Below are 14,797 nucleotides of genomic sequence, written 5' to 3'. Positions count from 1 at the left end.
ATGTGTAAATAAAATAATATTTTGATAAATAACTATACGTTAAAACGGTTCTCACGTAATACGAGTATGATATGACGTACAATAATAATTTATAAAATATGTATAAATACTTATATACTTGGTGATGTGCTCAAAACATAAATAACGTTCATATTAATGAATCACATGCATTCACTAAGCTGGTGAAACAATTTTTAGTTCGTCAGTCGATCAAGTAATTAATTTAATTATTTTATCATAACGATTTAGTTTTTCTACTAGAAATTGTTATTCAAAGACTAATAATTATTAACATAAATTGTCGAAGTTTTTATTCCGGAACAATTGATCGTTCGGAAACACTTTATCCGGACAACGGGACGCCATATTAAATACCATCGCAGTCCCGTCGAAACAGACGTATGCAACACTTAATGACCAGCTTCCCATTAATTTATCATCTTCGCTAATCTGTACCTATTTACTAATATTGCCATGGATGCAAAAGTGCAGTTATACATATTACCGCCAGTTGCAAATATTTCAGCTAATTAGTAAATTAGATTAAATAGTAAAATTATAACTGATATCTTCAAATATCTGATCATATATTATAAAGCCGGCTCAATGTGCTACAGGTGTCTCTTATTCTTACATTATTTTGTTAATTTATTCATTATTCTTATAAAAAAAAAAAATCCGAGGTTTTAGTTTGATTAAAAATAATTATTTATTTATTTATGTATTTCTCGTCCACTTGGTACTTACACAATTTTTGTGATTAAATATTCGTATATTATACTCAAGTACAATGTAGCCTAGACTAAACATCATTCATTGGGTTTCAGGACATTCGAGATTTAATGGAACCCATTAAATTCCCAAACTGCAACCATTCTCACTTCAAAAAAAAAAAATATAAATACTAACCTTTTAACGGTTGTTTATAGTTTTATAATTTTGTACCGTTCAAAACAAAAATAATTATCTTATATTTATATATAAGTAGCTATTTTATTTTAATACCTATGTATAGGTTCGAAGTATAAAATTTATAATAAAAAAAAGTAAATTGTTAACATCCGAGGTCTTCAACCGGCGGTGAAACAATTTGTATTTTTTGAGGCCTGTGAACACATTTTAGGCATGGCGTGTATTTTTTAACACTCTTTTTTAATCATTTAATATACGCACTTGTATTGCAAATGCGACTTGTGAGCTGTTTGACATAATAACAGGTTGCCGCTGTTTACAACGAGGTTTTCGTTGATTTTCATTTTATTTATTGATTTTTGCCTTGAAATTCTTAGGATACCTAAATATAATATACAATTACATCACATTTTGATGGCTCAAAAATTTTTCTGAACACCCAGTGGCTTTACAAAGTAAAATAAAAAAAAAAAAAAACAAAAATTGTGATCACTGCGCTTTATTCGAAATTCGTATTAAATTTAAATCCGATATGGCAGCATCAACAAAATATAATAAGCGTCTATTGGCCGAACGCAATATTACGTACATATATTATATACACAGTATACGCGCAGAACAATGTATAGTATGCACACAACACACACACATATAATATCATATTATACATATATATATATATAATAGTTGTGTGTATTATTGTTACAAATGTAAGTAGATATACAACAAATATTGTAAATTACACGTTGATAAATCGGCCGGGTCAACGGGGCACTCCGTAGTCGTCCTAATCGCGGCTATAGTCCATCACGTCGTATCATCGGTACGGCCGCACCGGCACGCAGTTACTCGCGGACTCGATAACCGCGCGCACACACACGCAACGCGACCCACCCGTAGTCAAATACATTATAATCATCTGTCGTACGGATAATTGTTATCCGTCGGATGCCGACAATCGTCTTGTCGTCGCCCATCAGCAGCACCAACCGCTCCACGAAACGTTCCGCGAAATCGTTCCGTCTACCGCGGTCTTCGGCATGAAGACGGCCGTCGCAGTGGCCATCGCGCTGTCTCTGTGCGGAGTACTTCCGTTCGTCGCGCGTCCGGCAGGTACGTAACACGAAATCAATTTCATTATTATTATTATTATTATTATTTATCATCGCTGTCATTTCACACTCGGCCGCCTCGAAAATTCACGCTTTTTTATCGTTACTATTATATTATTATGCTATTGCTGTTTTTACTGTTTGTCTTTTACCGACGGCGTGTGGGGAGCACTCGCCGTACGACGCCGTTTTACGATTGCAATACCGCGTGAAAAGGGGCACATGTACATAATAAAGTTTATCATTGCGGCCGAACGACATGTGCGCGCGAGTGGTTCAGCGGAGATTTCCATTTGCAAATTGTATTTTCCGTCCGCACGCGTACAGTATACGATAACTAACGTTGCCTTAAATCTCAGGTCCGCGCCACATATTATTATTATTATTATATATAGGCCGCGTATAAATCCGACTTCCATTACGCCTCTGAAGTCCATAAATACAGACAATATTTACACGCTATATATCATGATACACATAATATTGTATGATATATAAATGTGTGTACCGTCACCGTATTACTCGGCAACTTGTATATACTGATGTACGCAATATACACACAATATTACCTATAGCTAAGACGGATCGGAGTAATTAATGGTTATGTCGCGATACATATATACATTACAATAATAACATGTACTTTACTTGAATTCTGATCGTCGCAGTAGAACGCCTTAAAATAATACTAAAAATTGTGCAATGTACCAAGTGGTAATATAATAGCGTATACATATTGCGACGCGCCAGTCAGTCGTCGACGCTTTCATCACGCTCAGGACTAAAGTATTACACTGCACGCGCATATTATTACCATAATGTTGATAGTTTATAAATACAATAGTCTTCCCGCAAATTTAATATATTCTATCGATGCCCGACGGTTTAATGTATCAACCCTCGTGAATCTGCAGATTGGGATACGCACACTAATTTCAAAGTAACTCACAAAATCTATCCCGCGTTTCTCACGACTCGAATTGCTATAGAAACTCGCCCTTATTCCTAGGATCAATCGTATTGGCTTTGTCAAATACCGACTATATATATATATATATGTTTTCTTTTGACAAAAAACAGTTTTTGCACAATTTGTCTATGTCTTACAAATATGTTTATTACAAAGGTTAAATCTGCATAACTATTGCGGTTCAACGAGTATAACGCTGTCTGTCCGTTTTATTTATACAAATAAAATAGAATATAAATAATAAAGAGCAATACTGTTTCCGTAAGTAATATTTACAATATAAAGCTAAATAAATTATCAAATAAAGACATTGTAAATCGCTGTGTAAACACATAACATTAGACATTACGGTATTATATTGGTTTACGCGTTGTTAAACATATTATTTAAATATATTAAATTTATAGCTAATTAATAGCCAATAGGTATTATAATATTACGATATCACATCTTTTATACTGAACGTATGTATTATTATCAAAATTAAGTACGCGGTTTTCAATAAAATGATGATTAAACGTGTTCATTTCGATATAGTAGGCTATATGCACACAATGCACAACGTAAAAATAACATTACGCACAAATACATGCGATTAAAGAAGTTAAACGACTAAAAACTATTATACTTAGATAACAAGTAATTAAAAAATATAATATTTTTATATAATTACCTATATAGGTATAATTTAATATTAAAGCGATAACAAAATAAACATACTAAGAATATAATATCATATAATTGTCGATTGTCTAATATTACAAGTATAATATTGAAAACTAACCATATATATTTTAAGCACACAAATTGTTTAGCAAACACCGTTGTAGTGCAGTAAAAATTATCATTTGTCAAAAAATACATTCACATCTTATAAAACACAATTTATTTACTAAAAGTCTGTATTTTTGTATAGAAAATAATAAAATATATAAAGTTATATATAATACAATTATATTTTCAAAAGTATTAAGACATTATAACTCAAATAATAATTTTTTAATAATTTATTTAAAAAAACACTATTTAGTGGTTGGCATATAATACATGTGATTATTCAAAGTTGGTTTGCTTTTATTCATATTTTTAATACTGAATTCCAAATATGTATTTATAGTTAATTTACTAATCTAAATACGAGACGTTTTTGTGAATACCCTTTTAATACCCAAAAAGGCATACAACGAAATAGGAAAGAAATATAACTTTAAAATCGTTTGCACCACTCGAAGTGTATACAATATAATAGGTAATAAAAAGTATAGATTAGAATGCCAAATAAAGAGGCTTGAAGTTTGATGCTCTTCTCTGTACAAGCTTTTGTTGTATAATTATAGCGAGTTGACAAATAATCTTATTCATATAATCATTCTGAGAAGTCAACAACTTTACTGTAGTGTTATATGGGACTTTGTTCGACATTTCAATCATTCATAAAAATAAATACCTCTATAATACGAGTGCGAAGTGATCGTTTTTGATTGGACATTAAAAATAATTAATAATAATAGAGTAAAAATGGATTAAAACATCAAATCTTAATTTACTTAATCACCTGAGTTGTGGAATACAACTATAATTTTGTCTTAATACATTTTTATTACATATGGACATAACGTTATTATTACGAATTATATTTTATAAAGGTCACGAGCATTATTTACACTCAATGCCGTTAACAGTGTTACTGTTACTTAAAACATAAAGTTATTTAAAATAAATATGTGTCCGTAGTACTCGCCGTACCTACGACAAACGTACGGTTTTATTTTTGTTCACTTAGTGCTATTAAAATGTTTTAAATGGTAAATTTGAACAATCATTATTAAATAGCTCTATATTTGTATAACTATACAATAGAAATATTTTTATAGCAGTAAATTTGTCTGATTGAATTTGATTGATACTTGTGTGCGTGTGACCATCCGGAATGGTAACTTCATGTGTAGGTTAAAAAAAATACATTATAAGACTAATACCATAATCCTATTGCTTCCCTCAAAATCTAATACAATTGTATAATGCATAGCGACCAACTGCGTAGATAGTACGTGTTAGTCAAGCAAATTGGTAATTCCTTTGATAATATTATGTTCTACAGCCGTAATACACGACTAATATATACAACGTCTGCACAATTTTGCTGGTTTAGACTGTATTTTATATAAAGCTAATATACAAAAGTAATACCGTCATCAGAGATTTTATTATTTTGTCGTCTAAGTACACGGATAATTTCCACTATAAGACTCACTGTTCTACACATTTTATCAAAACTTATTTTTCTAAATTCAAAAGTCCTGACGTCCAACGTTTTAACTAAATAACTAATATGTATGCTAGAATATCCATATTATATTTTTAAATCCATAAGACACATACACAGGAATAATGGTTTTTAAAACGATCCACTCTGTTATAATATGATATAATATAATAACAGTAATAAGTAGGTACAATACTATAAATCATTTTTACTGTTGACTATTGTTGACATATTTCTCTACATAATAATTAATATCTTATATACACCAAGCACGTTTTTGTTTAACAACTATGGATTTATAAAATTTCGGATTTTTGGCATTTGTAAGCATCCTTAAAAACCATATGAAACAAACTTCTTTTCTCAAATCATCATTTGATTATAAATTGTTAAGGATAAGTTATAAACTATATACATGCAATTATTATAACTTATAAGAATTATAAAATATATTTCTTAAGTATACTGAAAAATGTCAATAATTGAAAAATCATAATGTGAATAGATGTGTTATTAAAGGATAAAAGTGAGCGAATTACCTTGTATAATATATAAACATTATGCTAATGTTAGCTTTCCGATCAATTAAATTAAGCCAAGTGCATTCAATATTTGTATATAACACGCTATAACCTCGAATTTTCAATAACCCGTTAAACTAATGTGGTTTCACTGGAATTTTGTTAATGAAAAATTAATTTTACATATTATGTTCTACGAAAACCTTATACACTTCTGCTGCACAACTCATTCCATTATCGTGATTTGAAAAAAATATATTAACATTATTACTATTATTACTACCGTTCATTACTGTCTATACTTTTTTTTAAATTATTTTTTTAGATATTTATTTTGTACAAACAAAAGAAATAATTTTAAATCATTCATTTATGTATTGGACTATATGTATTTAATTCGTAGACTAAAAGTAAAGAAAATGTTTTTTTAAACTATTTTTAATTATTAAATCATTTAAATCCTAGTATAATATATCTGCTAGCTGTCTTTTAATCTTTAATAAAGTTTTCTGATATTATAATATTATAATATTTTAATACCATCGATCAAATAACTATTATAACTAGGTAATTCGATGACACCTACAAGGTCTTCAAATACGACTATAATACTATATTGTTAAAATATTATATTTATGAAACATAATGTCACAATTAATTTAAAACACCTAAAATACTGTCTATCTACAGAACGTTTGAATAAAAAACAATTGTAGAATTATTACACTGAGTTGTTTGTTGAAAACGAGAAAAAAATTATAAAACTTGAAATTTAAAAAAATATACAGCTAAGACCTGTGTAATCTTATATAATAATATATTCGTAGACATTTTATAAGTTGGTCAAGAAAATAATAATTGATTAATGATTTTCAAAATGTATCGATTATAATAAAGTTAGTTAAATATTAATATTATATGAGTAACCTTGTAATAAAAACTTACTTACAATTTCAAAAGTACAAAAATATGGCAAAATGCTGTTATTTTGAAAATGAAAACAATTATTTTTATTTCTTGAGATTTTGAATGCACAATAATTATATCACAGTAGTTGATACTATTCTAGTATTGTTTTAATAATTTAAAATTAGAATCAAATATACAATTTTCATTATATTATTATACTATTAAATATTACCTATCTATTATATTATTAACTTATAATATTTTTTTTTTCGAATATTTATTATTGTGAAAATTCTATGTTTTTTTTTCCAATTCCAATCTATTATTCATAATATACGATAAAAAAAAATTCAAAATTATTCATAAATTATTTCATTTTTACAAAATAACTAGAATTCAAATTATAAATGTCTAAGATCGTATTTTTCTAAATCAAAGCAAAATATCGTGTATAATATTGTATGAAATCTGGTATGTTTTAAAATATAATATTATTATATGCCTACGCGTAACTTCACTCAAAGCTCAAGTAGTATCTAATAAGTATAGTTTATTGTTATCCATTTTATTGTTAGTTCAACATTTTGAAAATTAATATATTTATGATTTTCAGCATAATGGTATGTATCTACCTCGATATAGGTTTAATTTAATTTAAATTTTAGTCGCACTGTCAATAAATCTGGCTTTAAGCCTTTTTTTCCAACCAATAACGAATAATTCGATTTTGAAATGTGTCAGGTTTGATAAATCCGATCTTAGATTAATATTGAAACTAAAACGATATTTCTTTCTTTCATTTTTTTCTTTAATGGAATTTTTAAGAACATTTAAATTGATACACAAATTAAAGTCAAGAAGCCAAATTTAATTACCCATCAATATTAAAGGAAATAATTATAAAAAAAAAAAAAAAAATGACTTCTCCATATCTCGATGTTATGAATATATTTTATAACGAGTATATATATATATATATACGAATTTATAAATGTACTTCTCCGTTTTATACTTTTATCAATATTATTTCGTCGTAAATTTATAGTTTATTACATTGACATTGAATAAGACCAAAACATATAATAAGATCAGTGGCCATATTGCTATAACGTCGGTCGTGTCGTTGTTTGGTGATTGCATCTGATAACCCGTTTATTGCTCGACATATACGAAAATGGTCCGAATAAATATGTCTTTTGCCGTTTTTGGATAAACTTACTGATAAAGTTTTGAACGAAGAAAAGGTTCTTTTGGACTAAACGTCCATATCTGTTAACATAAATAATATACTATAAAATGTTCGATTGCAATCTATTGGAAAGAGTACATGTTTCGTATTATATTATTTAAAACATATGAAATGAATTTTCGATGAAACCATTGTTATATATTCATCGAAAAAAATTTCTAGAGTAGTTGACTACTATGAACAATTATATATATATTTTTTTTTTAATAAAAAATAAAACGAACATGTTTAATAAAATATATAAAAATAAAATTATTATAATAATAATAAAATAAAATATATTATTTATTATAATTTATAAAATGTATTATTATTATAAAATAATAATAAAATTATTTTCTTTGTTCGTTTTCAAAATACTATCGCATATAAAAATCTTTAGGTGACTAATAATTATTTTTTATTTCAGTCGCTTTACCGGTAGCTGTAGATGAACAAAATGAAAGTGTAACGACTACTGTCGAGGTCTCTACCACTGCCCAACCTCTTGAGCCCACGACCGAAAAAGTGATTCAAACCACAGCTGAACCAGTAGTGGAAACGACTGAGTATGTCGAGACTACTACTACACCTATACCTGATACCACAACCGACATTGAGCTCCAGACCACAACTGAACCAGTAGTGAGCACGACCGAATACGTCGAGATCACTGCTGAACCTACACCCGATACCACTACTGAAAATGTGGTTGAAACCACCACCGAAACGTTGGAAGTAACCACCACTAGCACGGAAGTTAGTATACCAACAACAACGGTAACAGAGAGCGCCAACAACACGATGCCAGTAGAAGTAGTCAAGGACAAGCTAAGCGAGCAGATCAGGAAAATCCTGAAACACTACCAGCGACCCGATCCCGTTGGTTTTCCGGGTGCCCCGATTCCCGATCCACTAAGTATACCCCCAATGAACAAAGACTTTGGTATGGCGTTCATGACGTTCAAAAACATGACCGTACACGGACTGTCCAAATTCAAAGTGGAACAGGTCAATACGGACTTAAAAAATATGCGAGTAAGTGTTTTTTTGTTAAAAGAAAATTCTTCTGTCTATAATTGAGTGTATAGTATTGTGTCAGTAAGGTTGAATATAACTCAATTAACTAAAAATGTAGAAACTCTTGACTTACCAGATTGTTTCAAAATGTAACACTATAATACAGTGTTTCTCAACCTTTGTATTATGGCGATACACTATTAAAAATGTTCATACTTTGTGACACACAATAAAAAAAAAATAAGAATAATACCTATTAATTTTTGTAAATATAGTGTCAACAAGGTTCGTGTATTTAATATCAGTACTTCCCGCAACACGCTTGGACTTACCAGGCGACACACTGGTTGAGAAACACTGCTATAATACAATAGAAAATCGAGAAAACTATAAATAAATATATATTTCCTTCAGAATAAAAAAACTTTGAGGTTCGCTTTACAGATTTACAATTACAAAAATAGTATTTCTATTGCAAGTATTAAATAAAAAATACAATAGTATTAAAAACCACACAATTATAAAAATCATATAGATGAAAATAAATCGTAACGTGTATAAGTACAGTTTAATCGAAAACATAGGTACATATCGGTATCGGGCAGTATAACATGAATTACAGGATATCATTATAATAATTACCAGATAAATCACCAGATAATTCCACACCGTGACATGTTATACTCTTTAATATTATGCATTCATAAATTTATTAAATTTATGATTTATCAAATTTTTAAATACCTAACTATTCCTGATTTTTATTGAAAATTTCGATGTACTTAACTAAATCTAATTTTTGAGTTAGGTAACAAAATTAGGTTAAAATAAGTGTATACATAGTTCATGTATACTGCAAAAACTACAGTCTATAGTACCAATATACTAACGTCTATTGACATTTTGGGGACTATTAACGTTTCACGCATTTTTTTCTTGAAATCTATCACAATCTCTCACTTTAGAAGACCACAGTCGTTCGATTTCTTAAATCCATTCGAATATAATATTATATATTATTAAAAATCTGCCTATAACAATAATACTTATACATTTTTGAACTCGAGTAGAATTTGGCATATTTCTACAAAAGTTATTTTATAATAACTTGTGTATAAGTACCTTATATTACCTTTATTATGTCCTCGGTGTTCAATAATATAATAGAGGTACCGTCCGCGATTACCATTGCAACGCCACTCAATCGAGTCTTTATTGACATTCCGATGCGGTGCCCTTATAAAGTAAATATTTTATCCAAGTACCCATACCTTTTTGATATGTACAATGATACGTTTTAACGCGTGAGTTCGTTTGAAATATACCCTTGACTATTTGATCGTTTCTTTGAAATCGAATATCGTTAGTATGTTTATTAGCTTCGATGAAGTTCAAAGTTATTGTGAACAAAAATAATTTATATGATGTTGATATATTATAATTTGAACAATTTACATATTTCCATATTATAATAATCGTATAGTCGTACCTATATTATGCGCAGTGGTCAGGTCAATGTTATACAGCACGCTCGTTTTATACCACATATACTGCAGTAATATAATTATAACTTATAAATGAAAATTGAATAGTTCGTCCGTTTATCAAACCTTAAGTTGTTATGTGTAAATTTACTAATTGTACACTTTTAGATTGATAATACAGTCAATGTACATTAACGTTGGTAGAAAGCTTCTGCTGCCCCTCAAGTACTAAAATGTATTTTATAGGGTTAGGCTGCCTTATGTAGTTGTTTATACAACATCAATATAATATTTTCAAAGCTAACACGTAGAAATCAAAAACAACTGATGATATTTGAGTTTTCGAAATCTGTTTTAGCCGATTAAATCCACGGTATAGTTTTAATGTCCAATAGGGTTATTAAAGACGCAATCAAAATCGAATTTGTAAGACGTCTGTCGTTAGACACATCGCTCGCAGTGTAAGGGTGCCTTGCACCAAGGGGGGCAGGTTAATGTGCAATATATATACGTCAGGCATCGCTTCTAATAAGAAAATTGATTAACGGGGAGGGGTTTAGGGGCGTAAGCGCCGCGGAGTGCGATTTACGAGATACAAGGGTGGCGAAAGCGGATAGAGATCGCAAAAGGTTGAATATGTTTTATTTTGGCCGACCTGCTATCTCCGTCTGCAGTGTACTGCTCGTACAACCCCATCCGAACCCAATCTACCAGACCCGCTTTTAAGCAGACCTTGCCGGATAAACTCTAACGGTGCAACGATGTTCGCAGGTGTACGTGCTATTGAAAATCAAAAGGATGTACGTGCTGGGCAACTATACGCTGAGGTCGTGGCTGACCCGACCGGCGGCGGGCCCGTTCAACGTGACGCTCATCGACGTGGAAGCCGCCGCAGAGGCTGCGCTCGAACCGGACGAGGACGGCGTCCTGCAGGCCACCGACACAGAGATGGACATGCAATTCAAGGACTGTGAGTTGGACTTCAAGAATCTCGGGTTCGCCGCTTCCATGTTACAGGGCGTGATCAGCACGATGGGGTCGGTGCTGTTCGAGGGAATCAAGCCGTTCATCATCACCGAGGTGAACACCAACCTGCGGGCGGACGTCAACGCCCAGGTGAAGGCCATCACCAGCAAGCTGCCCAAGATGACGGTTCCGGTGCCGGACATGGCGGTGGCCGAAGGCAGGTCGTACGTCCGGCGGATGGGCTTCGACCCGTACCACATCGCCGACCGGCACATCAAAGAGGGACCGCTCAACTTCACCATCACCGAGCTGACCGTTGCCGGGCTGTCCGACTTCCAGCGGGTGGGCGACATCGGGCTACAAGTCCGCGGCCCCGTGCTCCAGCTGGCCGTGCACGTCATCACCGGCTCGGTGAACGGGTCGCTGCGGTGGAGCTACCAGCTGGGCCTGACCAAGACGTTCGGCCGGACTGGCGTGTCCAACTTCACCGTGGACCACATCCAAGTTCGAGCGCTGGTCAACCAGACGCTGGACATCCGCAACAAACCGGTGCTGGAGAAGCTCGACATCGAGGTGGGCAAGATTGAGGTGCAGATGGACCGGAAGGAGCCGCTCGACTACGTCATCGAGATCGCGGTCAACTCATTGCCGTCGCTATTGCGGCACATCATAGTCGACGCGCTCGAGGAGCCCATCAAGATGAAGGTGCAGACCATACTGGATGACATCAAGGTGGAGAAGCTGGTCGAGGACAGGCTGCCCGAACTCGACCGGTTGGCCGGCGATTAAACGCCTGCCAAGCTCACGCCCCGCGTCCATCCTTATCGTCGATCCTTTTCAATCCGTCGCCTATTACGTCAAATTCCGGGCCACGGATTTACATAAAATGTACAAAACATATTTTATTTCAATAGGTAAACGTTATTGGGACCAGTGTCGGCTGCTTCCACAAATATCTACAGTATAATATTATATCGCACGTCTTATACGAATAACCTCATGCATGGTATGTAGATAGGCATTAACTTAAAGTTATAACCGGTTTTTTTTTAAGTAGGTTTTTCTATTTTAGTATCTACGAATACTGCAAATAATAAAAATTGTATATTAATATGTTGTATTAGGTAATAGCGTCTAGAAACTTCAAATTTTCAAAACCGATTTTAATTCGATAAACACGCATGTGTTATTACATTGTTTACGATATTCAACGTTATGTTCACGTAATAATGTTTTAGATTACAATATTATATATTACGTATGTTATTATTGTACATAACGATTTGTAATACTAACTGATTTAATAAAATAGGTACACAACAAATTGTTTATTATACGATATTATAAGTATATAGAAATGCGCAGTAGGTACATCATTCACGCGATTCGTCATTCGGAATTTTCTATACACACTTTGTTATTACGAAATGTAAATTATATGGGTAAACATTTCGATGTCTGTTTATTATCTATCGCGATTGTAACATCCTGCGCGTATTATAGGTAAAGGTAATATAATATGTGTGTAACTGTACGAACATTGTATTTGTGTGTAATTTTATCTCTGTTTCATCATTTGCGATTATGAAATATATGGGTCACATTATACTGAGACTACAGAGGGGTTTTTTATTTATAAATATATAACCTTATACGGGTTTTAAAACGTTTTATAAAAATTGACCTTTTACATAGTTTAGGTAGGTTTACCTACTATTATAATCGTTCAACGGATTATTTCCGTATTATAATGTTATTTATTATTACACACAGGCATTGCCATTTACACTAGAAAAAAAAACGTTTATCTATATTGTACATCTATACAGCCCATCACTGCCGAAATAAAAAAAGTCATGTTTGTATCGACAGCTCTTTCGCGCCAAATTTATCTACGCAATACAATATCGAGTGAAATAAAGTTTAGACTCATGGCGTACGCAGACGATTTAATGCTATTAACGTAAAATAAAGATGTGCTCATTGAACAATGAACGAAAATACAGCGTGTACATAGAGTGACTTTGCCAGAGGACGTACGCTCATTTGGTTTAGGAGAAATGGTTACATGCACATAATTAACATAATACAGGAGTTCAAGTTTCAGGTAACCACAGATATGCTCATAAGTTATAACTAGGAAAAAAATCTATGGTTGATTTTTGGCCCTTGCTTAAAAGCGAGTACTAGAGAGTCATAAAAAATCCAATAGATTAGATGAAATATAAGAATAAAGAGGTAGCGTTAATAAGTAATAACACGTACAATAATAGCTCTCTTAAAGGAGGCTAAACGTAACGAAAATATAGTTTGGTACGTTTCCACACAAAGCATAACAATTGACAGGTAAGCGTTTACATAATGTGTGAATTCCTATACGAACATTAAGAACAGAAACACACCAAAATGCAATATGCAATTTATTGGGAAACGGTCACGTTGTACGGTCTACAATAGACCGTTTATGACCGTACAATTGTTTTAACTGCATAACACGGACACTTAATAGTTAATACTATATTACAGTGAAACTTCCATAAAACGAACTTCCTAACGAACTTCCATTTTACCAAATTTTTAGTTTAACGAAATATTTTTAGGAACTATGACCTTATTGACCTTCATCGTTAATGAATACGTAGTTCTATTTAACGAATGACTCCACATTACGATTTTTTGTTTTTTTTGTTGCTTATTCAACTTCGTTATATGGAAATTTTACTGTACACACATAAAGTATAATATATTGTAAATATAAGTTATATACTTAAGTCCTAATAGTATTAAGTATATACATATAAAGTCAATTACAAATGTTATAAACTTATAAAATGTATAGTATGTTCACAAGTCAACATAAGCAATTTTTGTAAATTTATTACAAAAGCCATGTTAAAAAGTAAATAAAAAATATGCACAAATTGTACAATAAAAAAATTAATAAAAATAATATCAAAAAAAAATCTTTAAAAACTACATATTGTATAATATTATAGGAAATTTAAAAATTCTAAATTTTTTATTTTTGGTTATATAAATTTAATATACTTTATTATTGTCACTAGCATTGGGTTTTTGTCTCTTATGAAGTCTATCGCCACATTTGTCCAATTATTGTATTGCCCGAAAAACTGTTCTAAAACTCGAATTAGTTGTTCATACTGATTTATTGAACAAATTATTCCACCCTTCGCTGAAATTATTAAAAACTCGATTTATTACATTTATTACGCCCAACTTAAAATCTATAATGATTCGCTCAGGCTTAAGGGGAATTGCGTTTCGAGAACAGATGCTGTAACGATTTGTTTATATTTTATACTTGATGTATATAATAGTACAGGTGTACACATTCTACAATTTTAAGTTTTACCTGACCGTACAAAGTAACCTAATAGAACCGATCTTC

General features: G+C 31.7%; 1 protein-coding gene across 1 annotated transcript; it reads left to right on the top strand.

The window, feature by feature from the left end:
• The first annotated feature begins 1,732 nt into the window (after window positions 1-1,732).
• On the top strand, window positions 1,733-13,005 carry LOC113553887. Its single transcript, XM_026957450.1, has 3 exons — window positions 1,733-2,025; window positions 8,349-8,956; window positions 11,194-13,005. Exons 1-3 carry the CDS (start codon window positions 1,953-1,955, stop codon window positions 12,175-12,177), a joined length of 1,665 nt encoding a protein of 554 aa, XP_026813251.1. The 5' UTR covers window positions 1,733-1,952; the 3' UTR covers window positions 12,178-13,005.
• The last annotated feature ends 1,792 nt before the right edge of the window (window positions 13,006-14,797 follow it).

This window comes from Rhopalosiphum maidis, chromosome 2, assembly GCF_003676215.2.
Source record: "Rhopalosiphum maidis isolate BTI-1 chromosome 2, ASM367621v3, whole genome shotgun sequence".
NCBI lineage: Eukaryota > Metazoa > Arthropoda > Insecta > Hemiptera > Aphididae > Rhopalosiphum > Rhopalosiphum maidis.
The sequence above is the reverse complement of the archived record's forward strand: the minus strand, read 5'-3'. Positions and strand labels throughout refer to the sequence as shown.